The 16,805-nt window shown below is 48.4% G+C and overlaps 3 protein-coding genes across 3 annotated transcripts; 1 reads left to right on the forward strand and 2 right to left on the reverse strand.

Annotated features, from left to right (window-relative positions):
- Positions 1–189: 189 nt before the first annotated feature.
- Positions 190–4,615, reverse strand: ctsa (cathepsin A). The gene is made up of 14 exons (XM_046385169.1): positions 4,461–4,615; positions 3,356–3,522; positions 3,004–3,115; positions 2,871–2,921; positions 2,669–2,755; positions 2,429–2,584; positions 2,087–2,263; positions 1,888–1,979; positions 1,694–1,772; positions 1,454–1,602; positions 1,239–1,314; positions 999–1,088; positions 649–750; positions 190–560 (listed from the first exon to the last, which is right to left on the reverse strand). Exons 2-14 carry the CDS (start codon positions 3,520–3,522, stop codon positions 477–479), a joined length of 1,422 nt encoding a protein of 473 aa, XP_046241125.1. The 5' UTR covers positions 4,461–4,615; the 3' UTR covers positions 190–476.
- Positions 4,616–5,012: 397 nt separating this feature from the next.
- snrpb (small nuclear ribonucleoprotein polypeptides B and B1) lies at positions 5,013–8,652 on the reverse strand. Its single transcript, XM_046385170.1, has 7 exons — positions 8,495–8,652; positions 7,239–7,390; positions 6,788–6,899; positions 5,721–5,873; positions 5,508–5,637; positions 5,261–5,386; positions 5,013–5,158 (listed from the first exon to the last, which is right to left on the reverse strand). Exons 1-7 carry the CDS (start codon positions 8,495–8,497, stop codon positions 5,118–5,120), a joined length of 717 nt encoding a protein of 238 aa, XP_046241126.1. The 5' UTR covers positions 8,498–8,652; the 3' UTR covers positions 5,013–5,117.
- Positions 8,653–9,647: 995 nt separating this feature from the next.
- Positions 9,648–15,832, forward strand: LOC124057077 (E3 ubiquitin-protein ligase RNF182). The gene is made up of 9 exons (XM_046385177.1): positions 9,648–9,892; positions 10,011–10,579; positions 12,166–12,235; positions 12,374–12,506; positions 12,983–13,136; positions 13,238–13,305; positions 13,383–13,521; positions 14,004–14,230; positions 14,326–15,832. The coding sequence occupies exons 4-9, from the start codon at positions 12,459–12,461 to the stop codon at positions 14,506–14,508; spliced, it is 819 nt and encodes a 272-aa protein (XP_046241133.1). The 5' UTR covers positions 9,648–9,892; positions 10,011–10,579; positions 12,166–12,235; positions 12,374–12,458; the 3' UTR covers positions 14,509–15,832.
- The last annotated feature ends 973 nt before the right edge of the window (positions 15,833–16,805 follow it).

Genomic DNA, 16,805 nt, shown 5'->3' on the forward strand with positions numbered 1-16,805 from the left:
CATGTTGTGTTAAAATCAGTCTCTGATTTTTGGACAAAAATCTTAACCCTTTACGGACTTTTTAACGGAATTTTCTTAATTTAATGATTAACTGAGTAAAATCATCAACTGCTTCACAAAAAGATTGTTGGTTGCAGCTTTAAGCCGAGTTCGTCTCTCGGATTTCCACTTAATATGAAAACAGTCAAGTTAAAGATCAAACTTTATTTAAATCAATAAAACATAAAACAAATTTCACATTCAAAAGCGCTCATTTCCATGACAACCACACATTCACATTACCATTGGAGTGCGTGATCCCAAGGAGTGCTGTGATTGGCTGAGGTTAATACGTTTCATTTCCTGCAGTAATATTATAGTTGCCAGGCAACACAGCAGAGCTGTGCTGATTGGCTGGCAGTGAGGGACAAAAAAAAAATCAACTGAAATTGTGGCAGCATGAAGGCGATTGGTCAGAGGAACAGGTGACCCGTCAGTCAGTAGGGTTGTTTCTTGATGAATCTGGAGAACATGGTGAAGGCAGCACCTGGTTTGTCTGATGGAACCATGTGACCAGAACCCTGCAGGAGGACAGAGGTCAAAGGTCAGCAACTAATGACATCACAGGCTCACTGAAGGTGAGCTGATGGCGGGGATGAAGGCGTTCACCTTGACAGTGAGGAAGGCGATGTTGTTGAACTCTTTGACGAAGCCTCCGACCTGCTGGCTGTCTCCATCATTGTAGAGCCACGTCCTCCTCTGGACCTCCACCTGAGACACACACGGAGGTCAATACACCTGGACACCGCTGCTGCTGCTGTGGAGAACATCTGGCTAAGCGCAACACTTCTGGTCACAGCCAGACTACCTGACATCACACCTGGGAGACCATGTGACTCCTGTCCTGGATGATGAAAGTTTTCACTGAGATGCTAACACGTGCGTTACTGAATCAGTTTTCTCTCCTGCTTTCCTTCCAGTTCAGCAGCTCAAGTCAAACAAGTTCCACGTGAGGTTACCTGCTGCTGCAGAGACTCCACAAACCACTCGTCCCCCATGAAGTTACAGGCCATGTCCACATCCCCGTTATACACCAGGACCCGGTACTTCTGAAGAGAGAACACAGCACTTTCAACAAGGACATGCCCCCAAACACCTGAAGAAACAAGCCACGCCCACTTGGGAACAAACATTAAAACCGAATGAAGTCTGGTGTACTTGAGAACAAGCTGTGTCCTTTTCATGAGTTCAACACTGACCAGAGCAGTAAGCAGCTTCAGGTACTGCTTCCTGACGTCCAGGTAGACACGGCCGTAGTTCAGATTCACCTCGGCGCTGAAACACAATGCACAGGTCAGTACAGGTGTGTACTGTACAGGTGTGTACAGAGCTGAGCTGGAGTCTGAGGTGAGGACCCAGTCGAGGGAGACATCTTGTGGGTTGTTTGGGCCTGCGTCGTGTACAGGTGACTTACCTGCAGACGACCCAGTCCAGGGCCTTGGGGCTGATATGCAGCGCTGATCGGACGAATGCGTTGTTCAGGTAGAGGGACGAGGGGGTGGAGTTAGTGCAGGGAGGGTCCAGACGGACAGACAGGTGGAGAGACGCCAGACCTCGTAACTTCTACACACGGAGACAGAGGAGAACCTGGTTTCTATTCTCGAGTCAGGTGAATTAACGTCAGCGTAAAGACGTCAGGTGGATTCATACGCACCTGGTTCCACAGCCAAGTCCACTGATGGTTGATGAACGAGTTTCCCAGATCTCTGATCACCAGCTCACCTGCTTCAGTACTGACAATCAAGAGCAACCGGTCAGCAACAGGAGGTACAACAGAAACACCTGCTGCAGGTGAGGTTCATTTTAGCAGTCTTGTTTTTGATTAAACGGCCAAAGATTAAAGGTTACCTGAGTCTCTGGGGGACTCCACCTGCACAGGGCGCATACAGGTTGTATATGTTCAGCCCTGAACTGTAGACAATCATCTGAACCTCAGACAGCTGCAGAGGGAAACAAACTGGTTTAATCAGGTAAAAAGACCCGATCTGGTCCTCAATCCAGGTTCAACCACCTGGAAGTAAACCTCCACAGGCGGTTTGAGACTCACGCTGTCTGAGCAGTTCTGGTTGGGGTTGTTGTAGAAGTTGCACTTCCCGTCCCTGCAGCAGAACATTTGCAACTCTTTCCACAGCTGACTTCCCAGGAGGCCGTGGTAGTAGGCAAAGTACACCAGAGAGTTATCATTCATCTCATAACTTGACATCCCGTTTCCCACGGCAACACCCTGCAGGACAGGTGAGATGTAGCTAGTATGACAGGGTCGCTAACGTTAGCATCCACAAGCTAACGGTGATATGTCCCTACAATGCAGTACCACTACAGTACACACGGCAGAGGCAGTGAGCCGTACTGTACTACCAGGGTATAGTACTGCAGTATTAATGTGTACCTGCAGGTTGAGGCTGGTGTCCTCCATCACTCTCTCGGCCAGTGTTGGGATGTAGATTCCTCCATAACTCTCGCCGGTGAGGAACAGCTCGTTCTGGCTGAACTCTGGAAACAGACGGAAGAACTCCTTCAGAGCCAGGTAGTTATTCATCGACACCTGCAGAGAAAAACAAGCGCTTTAAGACCCGCCGCCGAACACCTGTGAGCCAATCATGAGCCGACTCCCGGGTCTGTCACTGACCTCCGTGTCGTTGGTGACGTAGTTCTTATCGTCAGAGTACGAGAAGCCAACTCCGGCTGGAGACTCCAGGTACAACATGTTGGCAATCTGCTCAGAAACGGTGAACGAATCAGAAATTACACCCACGTTAACCATGTGACCACACCACCCGAGTCACATGACTGCGTGCGTGTGGTCCATATTGGTCACCCGATGAACTGACCTTGTTCCACGAGTACGGGTTGTACTGAAGCGTCGCTCCATCGCCCTGGATCTGGAATGACAGGCCAACAGGTGTTGCTGTGACATCACACTGATGAAGAGGAGTGTGGGTCAGGTGGGTGGAGTTTACCTACCAGGAAGGGGCCGTGTTCAGTCAGAAGGCCATCCAGAGAGCTGCAGCCGGGACCACCGTTCAACCACAACACCACCGGGTCAGAGGACGGGTTGTTCTGGGACTCCACAAACCTGAAAGAACAACAACGACACGCTGAGGTGACGCACGGACACCCAGGTGGATGTTATCACCTACACTCAGGTGTGCCTGCATGGACTAAAGCTCAGGGGAAAAAACCCTCAGGTTTTCCGGTTCATCTTTTTAATAAAGTGTCCACAGGTAACTCACCTGAGTTTAGGATTCAGCTAAAGGGACAAAAGCAAAGAGTTGTAACGATACGCATGCATACCAGGTGTATTTCAGGTACTGACCAGTAGTGCAGGTGTTTTCCATCAGCCACACTCAGGTATCCTGAGTAATGTCTGAAGCTCGGCTGTTTCTGCAGACCAGGCAGGTAAGTCACTTCGTCTCCAGCCGGGGCTGCATCACCACCCAGCAGAGAGAACAGGAAGCAACACAACACCGCCCCCACCTGCATCTGAAACAACAGGAAGTGACATCAACACCACCCCCACCTGCATCTGAGACAGACATTACAGCAAAACAATTCAGTGCAAGCATCCCAAGTAGTGGGAGAACCAGAACCTGGTCAAAAAGGTTGCATTTCAGTGAGGTGTCGACTGTGGTCGAGTTATCACAAGTAAGAGGCTCATAAGCCCGCACGGACAGAGAAAGTGTGTGTTTCAATGCGGTATTTTTGAATGCAGTTTCGTAGATGAGGAACCGTGGAGCTAAAAGCACCCAGCAGGGGGCGCTACAGGATTAAGGGAGCCTGGTCGAGAACACGTGATATCGAGGAAGCTCAGATTGAGGTTTTCTGGATTTTTTTGTCAACTGAATTTACCTTAAGAAGCTGTCGATTTAATTTGCATCAGTCAGTCCAGATTCATTAAGCGTTGTGATCGTATTTAATTGGCGGATTGTTAAATTCACTTTGGCAGACAGACGATATGCGGTTAGCTTGTTTTTGCAGAACGAGTCGAAATCTCATGCTTTTAGAAGTTATGTTTGTGACATATTTTCTGTCTGCCGAATTTATCACAAAAGCATTCGCACTTTGAACTCGTCTCTTGCGTTTTAAAATAACTGATCTGAACACAAATAGTTAATTTACTTCTTACTGAACTAAATTTTCAAAAGGACGTGCATGGATCAAACTGATCCATTTATCAGGAATAAATCAGGATCAGTTTGTTAAAGCGGCTCTTTAGTGTCAGACAGGCCAACTGCTCACACTACACACTGAAACAGTTTAATACACACACAGTGTAGTTTGTGTTCGCCAGTGTAGACCATAACCCGGAAACAAGTGAGGCGTCTGCTCACACAAAACAACAGCAAAGTGTGAGTGAGAAAAGCGTAAAACGCAGACGGAGATCTGAACGGAGATTATTTCAGTCAGAGAAACAAACTCACCTCGTCTGCCCGCCTGCCTGTTCACACTTGGTTTCTCGTTCAGCAGGGAAACTTAATCGGACTGCAGCTGCCAACAATGAAAGCTCAAACCAGGTCACATGAGAGCGGCCGGTCACGTGACGCTCCCGTCAGTCACGTGCGCCAATCACCAACGTCTGAGTTTCCCCAGAATTTAGGAGCGGGAAAACACGTGACTTTCAGATTTTCACAGCTGATGAACACCGATTTCCTGGATGCCAACAGCCGCCGTTATTATTAGCCATACTTCTATACTACTATTATTAGATATTATTAGTCACATTTCTATTATCTGATATCAATGTTTCTGCTGGATTATTATGCCAAGTTTTGGTTCTGAGCAAGAGAAACAGCAATCGGCTTGTGGTTCATAAGAATCATCTTGTTTTCCAAACATGATGTGACCAAGTCAAGCTACAACAATCCGGTTTGGTAAGAAGAGTAGGGTTGAATCTGTGACAATCAGTCGTACGATTGGCTGAATCTGATCATGTGATCGCAGGTTACTGGTTAGACTGGAAACAGACAGCTGGATGAAATCAAACCATCCTGAGGAAGCTTTATTAAAAAATACAAAAACAGAACATTTCCAAAAACAAACATCTATACAACGTATGAGTCTCAGAGGGTGGGGCTCCTTCAGGGCCGGGGAGGCGGTCTCATGCCGGGAGGGGGGGGTCCTAAAACAGCAGAGGAGAGAGGTCACATGGTCTGTTCACAGTGAAAGAAGTGATTAATGATGCCACGATCTGACTGGCTCCTCAGGACAGGTAGCAGCTTACCTCTCATGCCAGGAGGGGGTGGCCTCATGCCTGGAGGGGGCATTCCCATCGGAGCTCCTCGACCAGGAGGCATCCCCATTGGAGGACCCATTGGGGGCCGCATGCCAGGGGGCGGGCCCATCATACCTGAAGGGATAGGAACCAAGTAACAACCAATCAGCACACAAAAGGGGGGTAAAAACTGAAACCGAAAGCTGTGAAGTAGCAACAACTCTTCCTCCTAACAGATGACTGCTCAAGTGCTCACCTGGTGGAGGTGCTCCTCTGCCCATTGGGGGTGGGGCTCCTCTTCCCGGTGGATACTGTGTTGGAGCTCCAGCGATACTCGCACCTGCTGCTGCCGCGGCAACCGTCCCTCTGCCCTGTGGAGTCATGACCTGGAAACACACAGGAAGCAGTCATCACCTGAATACACACACACACCTGGATGCAGAGTAGCTGTTGTTGCCGTCATGGTTACCTGCTGTGAAGGGCCGCCCACCCCTCTGACAGGCCCAGCCAGTCCGGCCGGGGCCTGAGGCATTGGAGCTCCTGCAGGAACACCACGACCTGCTGCCCGGCCCACACCTGGACCTCCGGCCACACCTGCCAACGGGACACGAGCTATACCAGTCTGAGGGAGGCGGGAAGAGAGACGGGTCAGGGTTCATTTCAAACCAGTGGAACAAACAGAGTTCTTTTTGGAAGAAATCAAAGTACATTTAGTTTTTAACACATTCACAATAAAATCAAGCTTGAATAAATTAAAATCATGAAGGCAGTGACGCCGATGGTTTGAGTCTGTTAATTTGAGATCAGTCGTCTCAGAGTTGACGGTGCCATTTTCAACAGACCAGGCTCTTACACTTGGCACAGTCAGGTCTGAGGCCTCCTTACCACCCGTCAGTCCCGACCCAAAACGCAAACCGCAGACTTTGAGCTGCAGCTGGGATTTGGGGCCTGCAAAGGGCTCCAGTTTACATTGCTGATGAAGCTGATGAAACAGAAATCCCAGCGCGTCTGAAGACGGATACGGCAAACAGTTCATCAGCAAGTACAAAACCATTTCCTGACTCATTCTCCCTTCACACAAACTGCACAAGAAATATTTAACGCCATTAGGTCTTTCCTCGTAAGTCAAAAACTACTTCAAGCTCCAGTGCGCAGGACTCGGTGGCATCCAGAGGTGAGACTGCTGACCGCAAACCACTGGACGCCCTCCCAGTCAGGTTCATCACACACACGGTTAAACTCCCAGTGAGTGCTCAGCCGTTCCCTGTCAAGCATTTCAGCCTGCATCTCGTGGAGAGACTCTGCATCACACAGTCAAGCCTCCAGAACAAGTCGGACATAATCACTACCCATCATGCAGCTCTCTATGGAAAGCACGCAGGTCTGCGTCAGTCGGACTCCTCTCAAACCAGTACTGACTGCGACAGCACGTGTCAGAGCTGAAAACATCAGCTTCTGTTCAGAAACGCATGAACAAACGACCAGTGTGTGTGTGTGTGTGTGTGTGTCTGTCATTGGCTGCAGGGGTCTACTTACATCTTTAGGGGGTGGACCCTCAACTGTCATGGAGACCAAGTTCTCCCCCCTCAGCAGAACCAAACCGAGAACCCTCTTCTCCTCTCGCTCTGGTTGCTTCGAGTTCTTTGGCCTGAAGGAGGGAAATAAAAACCCCAACAAAACACTCAGTTACCCAGCATGCCTCACTGCTCCTTTTAACTGCACACCAACAGGCGTTCAGGTGAGATAATATTGATGACACAAACATGCGTTTAGGTTTTACTTGTTCTATAAAAAACACTTCACAAACACAACTTCCTGACAGGTAAAGATGATCCCACTTTTAAAATAAAGCATTTAAAAACACAAAAACACACCAGGTCACCTGATGAACAGTGCAGGATCAAATCAAACAGAAACATTAACGGAAGGCGTGCGAGAAAAACCTCTCGTTACACTGTGTTGACCTTCGACCTGAAGTTGAACTTACTTGATCTTCCTGAACTCGTCGCAGTCACACAGGATCAGGTTCATGTGTTTGTCAAAGGCCTTGAAGGTGCCGATGAAGATCCGACCATCCTGAAGGATGCACCTCATTCTGAAGTCAATGTGTTGCAGCATCTTGCTGCTCTTTCCCACCGTCTGGAGACCAATCAGAGACAGACTTCACTATGACATCACGACAGACTGCTGACTGTTTACACACAGACACAGAGCTGATCAGCCCCTGGAGCTGCGTGTGCCGGTACTCAGGTCGCCTGGAGGGGGCGCTGCTGTCACAACATTTCAGTACAAGCTGAAGTCAGTCTGGTGTGGAGTCTAAAAGTCAGCAGACTCAATTTTGATTCACTTGCAACTGCTGGCTTTCAGACACTTCACATTCAGCCTCTTTACTTCAGGTTTTAATTTCTTCAAGCCTTGAATGAGAAACAGGATTACACGGATCAAACTCTGCTGGTCTGGTCTGGTCTGTCCCCCGACACTGAACTGAAAACATGCACAACGTTCCTGCTAAAGTCTGTTTATCACCCCAGATTAAACTTCTGTTCACTTCTGAAACTGTTCAAATGTCATCTACAAACCGATGAAAAGTGTCGATAACAGAAGAAGCAGAAACGTGCTCCGGTGGAAGGTCATAATCTGTTAAAAATGAGATGGTGGAAATGGTGGAGACACGGGAGCAGGTAAAAAGCCTCCACCCTGAACAGGTTACTGTTTATGTCCACCTCCTGTGCGCCCCTGCGGCGAGAAACCGTTTGTTGTTTGAACAGCGCGTAGCTTCTTCGTTAGCTTGTAGCTCCATTAGCTCAGTTTGGATCCGTGAACTGTGACCCCGGACGACTAACACGAATCTCCAGAGCGAACAAAGCATTAATCTGATAATGCGTGTGTGTCCAGCTGGTGCTTTAAGGACACTTTCCATCCACGATACCAAAGTAATGGTAACACCGGTGAGCTAACCGGTCAGCTAACGACAAACACGGCGGCCGGAGCCGTTACATTACCGGCTATTCTTTAACAAAGACAGGCATTGAATGACCGGACAACTGATAACTGGAAAAAAAAGATTATTAATCTGCTTTTTGAACAATTTAACAATTTAATTTAACTCAGCGCCGAGCTGCACTTCTTCGCCGACGTTCATCAGACGTCCATTCAAAACTACCGCAATTATTAAAGTAAACCGTAAATGCGATGAGCCCCGCGGCGGGCATCCCGCGGACACTCGGTCCAGTGGAAACTCACCATGTTTGCGGTTCTGATGGCTCCGATTCCCTCCGGATTCAGAGAACAAATCTAAAAAATTGACCCGCGGAGATCCCGCCAGGCCCGTCTTTATGAGAGACTCACAGGAAGTGACGTAGGTGGAGAGCGCCGCAGCGGAAGTGTTCCTACCCGAACAAATTCAGCATGTAGAGGTTCCTTTTTTTAAAAATGTAGTCATTTTTTGAACAATACGTTTTGTAAACGAAACGTTGTAACACAAAAGTTAAATTAAAAAGTAAACATTTTGGCAAACTTTTGGTCCAACATCAGTGTGTGACCTCACAAATGCTCTACTGCATGAATGGGCACAAATTCCCACAGAAACACTCCAACATGTTGTGGAAAGCCTTCACAGAAGAGTGGAAGCTGTTAGAGCTGCAAAGCTGTCTGTGTGTTTACAATGAGACGTCATTAAAGTCCCTGTTGGTGAGATGGGCAGCTGTCCCAATACTTTTGTCTATATAGTGTTTACAGTAATTCAGTCAGAATATATATAAACTTCACACAAGAGAGGGATGATCCAGAGACAACATCTGTGAGAGGCAGGAGAGAGCAAGACGTCCTCAGATGTGGACGCCCACACCGAGACCTTCATCAGCCGCGCTTCTGTACATATTTAAAATATTCTGATGATCGATAAATAATCAGTAAGTGTTCAGTTTTCCTGACAGTGAAGAGATCACCACATTAATCTGATTCAGATAACAGTGAACAGAAGAAGAAGGGGCAGCCGTGGCCTAGAGGTTGGAGAAGCGGCTTGTGATCGGAGGGTCACCGGTTCGATTCCCCCACCAAGAAAAGAAAAATTTGGGTGTGGTGGAGTGATTAATGCGGAAAAACATGTTCCCCCCCTCCATTAGCCGGCTGATGTGCCCTTGAGCAAGGCACTTAACCCCCCAGTTTGCTCCCCGGGCGCTTGATGCTGCCCACTGCTCCTGTGTGTGTTTCACTGCATGTAATTTGCTGGGTGTTGCATGTGTGTGTTCAGCTAAGGATGGGATAAATGCAGTAGTAAAATTCAGTATGTGTGTATGTAAAAATATATATACTGTCAATAAAGTGATTCTTCTTCTTCTTTTAAGAAGAAGTGAAAGACTCCATCTGTTGCTGTTCCTAATGTGACCGTTTGAAAAATACAATTTGGATCAAAGATCAGTAAAAACAAACACATTTCTTTGACTTTATTATTGATTGAAAAAGAATTCATAAAATAAATAAATGATTTATGTTGAAGTGTAGCTTTGGTTCAGTGGAGTAAAATGATGCACATATTCACGCCGCGAGTGAAGCTCCGGTCTGATGAAACGTGTCACCGTCACAGACTTCAGTCCGCAGCTCAGGAACCTCCGTCCACCTTGAAGCAGAGCACCTGTGCAGGTCAGTGGACTCCACAAACCGATCTGTAGTCAGTTTCGTGTTTGTCACTGTGACTCGTGACGGTTATAAAACTCGTGAACCGATCAGCTCATTGATCCTCTCTGCTCCTCATCATCAGTCGGAGGTTTCCCGTCACTCCGCTGCGGGCTGGTCGCCATGGTAACCCGGGCTCCCGCCGCCGGCCGCGCGCCGCAGTGAGCAGCAGCAGCAGCAGCAGAGGGATGGAGGAGAGACGGTGAGTCACCGACACCGACACCAGCCCGTCAGCGGCCCACAGACCGGAGACAGACCCACAGACCGGAGACAGACCCACAGACCGCCCGTTAGCTTGTTAGCCTGTTAGCTCGCAGCTGCCGTCAGTCAGACAGGAGGCGCGCGACGACAGCGGACTGTTAATGAGTCTGATGACGGCCAGCTACCGCAGTGTGGCTCCAAGCTGAGACCACAGCAAGCAGACTGTTGCTGCAGAGACACACAGCATGTGACCCAGCAGCGTCTCCGTGCAGGACCACCGGCGGGCTGTCGATGCGTGACGACCACCTTGTTGCCTCAGAACTGGAGGGACTGCAGCAAACCTACGACTCAGCCTGCACAAACTTGGGAACAAACTGTCGGTGTGTGGTGACCACCATGTTGCTTCAGCCAGAGACGACAGCAGCCGTCAGCTCAGCCTCCATCATCCAGCAGGTGAGCAGCGCCACGCCACTGTCAGTGATGTCACAGCCTCGGGAATGACGTCACAGTGCGGCCCAGGCAGCAGCGGGCTGAGGTTCCAGTGGTTGTGACATCAGGGTCAGCTGTACAGTCACATGACCGTCATTTACACATCCATGACCTGTGAAGCATTGCATTGTGGGATGTTGGCAGACAGAGAGCACGCTGGACGATGAACACTGTGACAAATCTCATCTGTGGGACACTTCTACCCCTCCTCTCCCCCAGTGCATGCTGGGACAGACCGACAGACTGACCCCAGGCCTGTCTGTCGCTCAGCATCTCTGTTAAAGGAGCAGTCCCACGTTTTCTCTGAGGCAGGTCCATTAGGCTCGCTGGTCTGAGTGCACCTGGGAACCGCGTCGTTCAAGGCTCAAAAATACCCCAACACACGCTAAAAACACGGCAGAACATTTCAGAAATGCTGCAGATCGTGTCAAACTCGAATGCTGGGCCAAAATCTAACCCGGCGTCTCATTTTCATGTGGCTGTGTCCACAATCTGCATGTCCCAGAACGCATCCTGATTTTGAGATCCACACACTGAAGGCTTGTAGCCACCAGGTGCCAGTATGTGCTCAACGGCATCTCGATGTTAACATAACATTAACAGCAGCAACCGAGCAAAATGTCCAAGAGAAGTTAAAAGTTAACGCAGAGGGAAGGAAATTTACTGAGAGACCGGAAAGTGAAGACACGTTTGTGCTGAATGGAGACAAGTCGGTCTGCCAGAGGAGCACAGCTTACAGTCGCACTCTCACAGCAAACCTGGAGCCCAGTGCGCTAACCTTAGACAACAAGAGAAGCAACAGGAAGTTGAATAAATAAAAGTCGGCCAGAACGTGTTTGCAAAAGTGAGTAAAAAATGATGCAGCAGCGAAAGCAGTTTTATTATGGCTGAAGAAATCAAAGAGGAAGTTCTTCAAACAGAATGCAGAGCCATTTGTCTTACTCAATCTTACATTCATAACCAGCCCTTTGAGAAAAGGCTGATGTGGAGTTTGACACCCCGGCAGAACACTTAAGAAGCACTGTGGACAGAAACGCTCCAGAAGCATCGTAGAAGCAGAACATGTGAGAAACGCAGTAATCTTCCGAACGGTCAGCAGTCGAGTCAAATGAAATTCAAACTGACATGTGAGACAGTGAAACTGTAAAGAGAATTAAAAATGATTCTCCTCTCTGTTCAGGGACTCAGCCGATCACACTGTTTCTGTTCACCAACATGTGATCATATCTGACTCATCTGATTGGCTCATACCTGATGTTTCGGCAGCGAGAAAGCTGTTGCCATAGCAACGTCAGCATCCCCAGCGTCCTCTCCGCCGCTTACATAACAGCTGCTGCAGTCTATAAATATCCCATAATATACACCCAGCAGGTGTGTGTGTGAGGAACATTGACAATAAATCACACTACATAATATTTACATGTAAATAACTAACTTGTCTAACCAGAAGGTTAACACGACTCATCTGCATTATAACATTTAAAAACGATGCTCTGTTGAGTCTGTCTGACCTGTCTGTCTCTCTGACCTGTCTGTCTCTCTGTCTGTAGATCTGATCACCTGGTTGGACAGATGGAAGTCCTCTCAGACTGCCAGACTGATCATCTGATCTGGAATCAGGTACACACCTGCTGCTTGGTCACTGTGAAGGAAGCCTGACCAATCAGCCAACACGTAGAGGTTCTCCTCTGTAGTACCGTTTACTTTACAGATAAGAGTACTTTTACTCTTTTACTGTAGTACTGTTTTGTGTTCCAGTCAGGTGACGGCCTCAGGTTGAGTTAAGCTCCGCCCGCTGTGCCCGCACTTTTTGATCAGGTGAAGACGGACAACAGCCAATAGGATGAGCCAGATAAAAGAGGCGGGGTCTAGTCGGGAGATGGAAGGAAAGGTGATTTACCCATCAGGCTTCACTGCAGTGTCGCCTCTGACATCATCACACCAGATGCAGCATTCGGCTTGCAAGATGTGCGTCTTGCAGCCGCTTCTGACCCATCAAATTGTAAAAAACTTTATAACAACATGTTCAGTATTGCATCATGGAAATATTCCTGTTACATGTACTTTAAATCAGTTATTTTGGTAAAGTATTTTGCATTCCAAAATACTTAACAAACCAAACTGGTTAATTTGGCCGAGTTGTGATTTTAGTTGTGAACGGACATCCTGACATGCATCAGGAGGCTTCCTGTTCCAATATGGCTGCCAAGTTAACACACAGCAGCAGCCGATGAGCACCTGCGTGACCAGAACAGGATCATCAGGAAATTCACCTGACGGCACCCAACTCTGAAACTCATACGTCCCTTCTCAGCCCTTAGTTACGGTGCATTCAGGGTCTTCACCCGTTGTTTGTGGTGCGTTTAGGTGCAGACGTGGGCTCAGTCTCTGGTTTACACTCTGGAGGAACTCGAGTGTAAAATCTGCTACAACCGCTATGACACTCGCAGCCGGAAACCCAAACTGCTGGGCTGTCTGCACCGAGTCTGTGCCAAGTGTCTGAAGAAGATGGTGGACATGGGTGAGGCTACCACGTTCTGTCACTCCGGTTCACATGTTTCTGTTTATGTGATCTGTTTGCAAATTCTTATGCTGTTGTTTTATTTGACTTATCGTTTTCAGGAGAGTCCTCGCCCTCGGTCATCAGCTGTCCTTTCTGTCGCCACGAGACTCACGTCCCCGACGAGGAGGTGAGACTTTGTTTAACTGAGGACGTGGGACTTCAGAATTCAGACTTCTGCTTCTTCTTCTCCTTTTTCTTCTTCAGGTGTGGTTGATGGAGGACGACAGACATATCCTGGCTGTTCTGTCATGTCAGGACCGAGCTCGCCGAGGTGGAGGAGGTGGAGGAGGAGGAGGAGGTGGAGGTGGAGGGGAGGTGGTGCTGAATCCGAACAGTCTGACTGGTAAAATAACACGAGGACTTTATTTTCAAAGTGTCTGCGTTTATATTTCTCTGCAGTGCTAAACTCCTGTCTGTCTGCCTGTCTCTCCGTCTCTCTGTCTCTCTCCACCTGTCTGCCTGTCTCTCTGTCTCTCTCCACCTGTCTGCCTGTCTCTCTGTCTCTCTCCACCTGTCTGTCTGCCTGTCTCTCTATCTCTCTGTCTTTCCACCTGTCTGCCTGTCTTCTTGTCTCTCTCTCTCCAATTGTCTGTCCACTTGTTTCTCTCTCTCCACTTGTCTGTCTGTTTTCCTGTCTCACTCTCTCCACCTGTCTGCCTGCCTGTCTGCCTGTCTCTCTGTCTCTCTGTCTTTCCACTTGTCTGTCTGTCTTCCTGTCTCACTCTCTCCACCTGTCTGCCTGCCTGTCTCTCTCTCTCTCTCTCTGTCTTTCCAAATGTCTACCTGTCTGTCTCTCTCTCTCTCCACCTGTCTGTCTGTCAGGAGGTGGGGGGGGTGTGGACTCGTCTCACCGCTCCTCAGACTGTCTGGTGATCACCATCATGGAGCTCCCTGAGGAGTCCCCGTCATCGGACTCACTGAGCATGCTCAATGTGGTGGGTCTGTACCGACCCCCCAGTCTGGACTCGCTGCCCTGCAACCTGCCGGCTCAGAAGTGTCGCGCGTGGACGTCCCGCAGCTTCCCCCGCTGCCTGCTGGGGGCGCTCTGCCTGGTCAGTACATTCAAAACCAGTTAAACCAGTACCAGCATGTCGAGGCAAGTGCGCTGACAGGTGCGTGTCTGATGTGGTGTTGTGTGTTTGGACAGGTGTACTTTAGCTCTCTGCCTCTGGGGATTTACCTGCTGATGATTGGTCAGCTGTGGCTGGGCGTGGTCCTGGTCAGCCTGGTCCCCTCCACCCTGCTGCTGCTCATCCTCTATGGCTTCTGTCAGTGTCTGTGCCACGAGCTCAAGGAGGCGCTGGCTGCGCGCACACACACGCTGCCATGACAACGACAAGAACACAGCAACATGCCGCTGCTGCTGAAGCAACGCTGGAACAAAACACGATGAGAAAACCAATCAGTCAGTCACAGCATGAGCCATCACATGCCAACGACTCAGCCTGTAGACCCCACCAGACCCTGGAGGTCTTCACACGTCCAAAAACTCACACCTGAACCCAAAAATACCCAAAATGTACCACACAGGACTGAACTGAGCCCGTCCGTTATTTGAAAGCCTGGACCCAAGCACATGCAGACCCAAGAAATGTTGGACCCGAATCCGTCCAGGGGACCCAGATCTGGACTGATTCCATAGCTGATTGCTGTTAACAAACCTAATGTCACATTAGAGGTTGTCTTCCTGCTTCCTGTCCTGCTGAGGGAACCAGTCCGGCTGATCCACTTGTTAGTTCATCTTTAAAGTTCACTTGCTGTCACGATGATGACAAATGCAACTCGTTTAGGTTCAGGTTCGGACTTTTGTTGCATCCAGCATAATAAAGATAACTGACGGCTCACTCTTTGGAACGATAACAGTGATTGCTAGATCGCCGCCACGGCTGCTAACGTTAGCGTTTCAGAGTCGAACCTCTGCTCTCATTTGGGCTCCACCTTGTGGCTACAGATGCACTTTGCAGTTGGCTTGCAGCGATTCTAAGTGATCAGCGCTGCCGGGTGTTAAACATATTGTTAAACAGAGGTGGACTAACAGAACCGTCCCGGACACAGGACACAGGTCCAGGTCGGTTCTGTGTCCGTGTGGATCTGTGAAGACCTCTAACCTGTCTACTCTGACCCTGTCCCCTCTGATAACCAGCAACAGCCCCCTAAAGACATTGTGAAGATGACATCAGAAAAGGGGCGGGGTCTGTCTCCACTCATCTCTCTGCTGTTTTACTATTAAAGTTTGTTTTTCCCTTTGTTGCCTCCTGCTGGTGGAACTGAGAACAAACTTTTTATTTTTAAGAAGAAACAAAAAGGAGGATGTGACAGGACACTTGTGAGCCAATCAGAGGACTGCACCGCTGCACTGTGCTGACTGACACAGACTTTAAATAATACTAATTAACCATGTTGGAACTGTTTAATATGTGTGAATCTGTAGTTTCCTATGGAATCCTCCTGTCCCTGTTTTGTCCATAGTCCGGTGTTACAGTACACAGGACTGTTAGCTTAGCTTAGCACAAAGACTGGAAGTGGAGGAAAGCTGTTAGCAGTGTAACCCTTTCTGAATGATCTGCATTGATTTTGTTGTCATGCTGTGTTTGAACTGTTCTGTCGTGGTTTTCTAACACAGTGAGCTACATAATAAATCTCATAATAACCAACACTTGCGGACATTAATGAGACGTAAGATCTGATGCAACAGCCCTGACTGCTCACAGAGCCTGAAGCTGTGGTTGTTTGGACAGTGCAGCTGTGACCCATGGTGATGGTTGTGTCTTTAGTGTTTATTATATCCGGATGAGTCCTGCTGGGTCCCTCAGCCCACTGAGCACGTCTGAAAACACCAGCTGCAGACGCAGACGGAGGCGATGGACTCACAGTTCCCTTAATAAGACGCTGCTTCATAGTTTCCTGTTTCAAAAACTATCGCCTTTAATTTGACATTTTACATGTATGTTCATGATGCTCGGCTAACGGTTACCATCTGCTTCCAGTCTTTGTGCTAAGCTAGGCTAATAGCTTCTACCTGAGAAAACAAGATTTCCTAAAAGACTGACTGTTCCGTAAAGTGTGATTTAATGTTTGATTATGTGATGATGAGGAGGAGAAGGAAGAAGAACAAGTGACACCAGGAGGACATTGGTGGTCAGCTGACTGTAGCAGCTGATGTGTCACTTCCTGTTTGAGGTGGGCGGAGCTTGTGGACAATCTGCACTGCACACAATCTGTTTGTTTCTGTGATCAAACTTTATACCATCAAATAAACTACAGATGCTCTGAAAAGTGACTGATTTCAACTTTAAACACGGCAAACATCAGCAGCTTGGCCCTCATACGTACAAAAACAGAATATGCACATGGGGTTTGATGCGGTGGCCTCGTCGGGGCCAAGCCAGTCAGCCTGCACTGTTCTCACAGTTAACCTGCAGTGTCGGGGAACAACTAGTTACATGTAATCAATGTGTTGGTGATTACAAAAGGCTCATGTTTTCCTGAATAGTAATAATAATAATAATAATAATAGAAGACCTTGCTGTTTGTAAGATTTAGTGTCATCTAGTGGTGAGGCTGCAGATTGCAATTTTGTCAAGATTCTCATCTTAAAGGCACACGTAATAAATAGCACAAAATACT

This window comes from Scatophagus argus, chromosome 3 (genome assembly GCF_020382885.2).
Source record: "Scatophagus argus isolate fScaArg1 chromosome 3, fScaArg1.pri, whole genome shotgun sequence".
Classification (NCBI taxonomy): domain Eukaryota; kingdom Metazoa; phylum Chordata; class Actinopteri; family Scatophagidae; genus Scatophagus; species Scatophagus argus.

Coding starts and splice junctions, on each gene's coding strand:
- ctsa (XM_046385169.1), bottom strand. CDS start 3,522: ATGCAGGTGGGGGCGGTGTTGTGTTGCTTCCTGTTCTCTCTGCTGGGT. Junction 2,922..3,003: donor CTGAACACGGCCCCTTCCTG/GTAGGTAAACTC, acceptor CTGTCATTCCAG/ATCCAGGGCGATGGAGCGAC. Junction 751..998: donor TGGAGTCTCTGCAGCAGCAG/GTAACCTCACGT, acceptor TGTGTGTCTCAG/GTGGAGGTCCAGAGGAGGAC.
- LOC124057077 (XM_046385177.1), top strand. CDS start 12,459: ATGAGCCAGATAAAAGAGGCGGGGTCTAGTCGGGAGATGGAAGGAAAG. Junction 13,306..13,382: donor CTCACGTCCCCGACGAGGAG/GTGAGACTTTGT, acceptor TTTCTTCTTCAG/GTGTGGTTGATGGAGGACGA. Junction 14,231..14,325: donor TGCTGGGGGCGCTCTGCCTG/GTCAGTACATTC, acceptor GTGTTTGGACAG/GTGTACTTTAGCTCTCTGCC.
- snrpb (XM_046385170.1), bottom strand. Junction 6,900..7,238: donor GACGAGTTCAGGAAGATCAA/GTAAGTTCAACT, acceptor TCCCTCCTTCAG/GCCAAAGAACTCGAAGCAAC. Junction 5,387..5,507: donor CAGAGGAGCACCTCCACCAG/GTGAGCACTTGA, acceptor CTATCCCTTCAG/GTATGATGGGCCCGCCCCCT.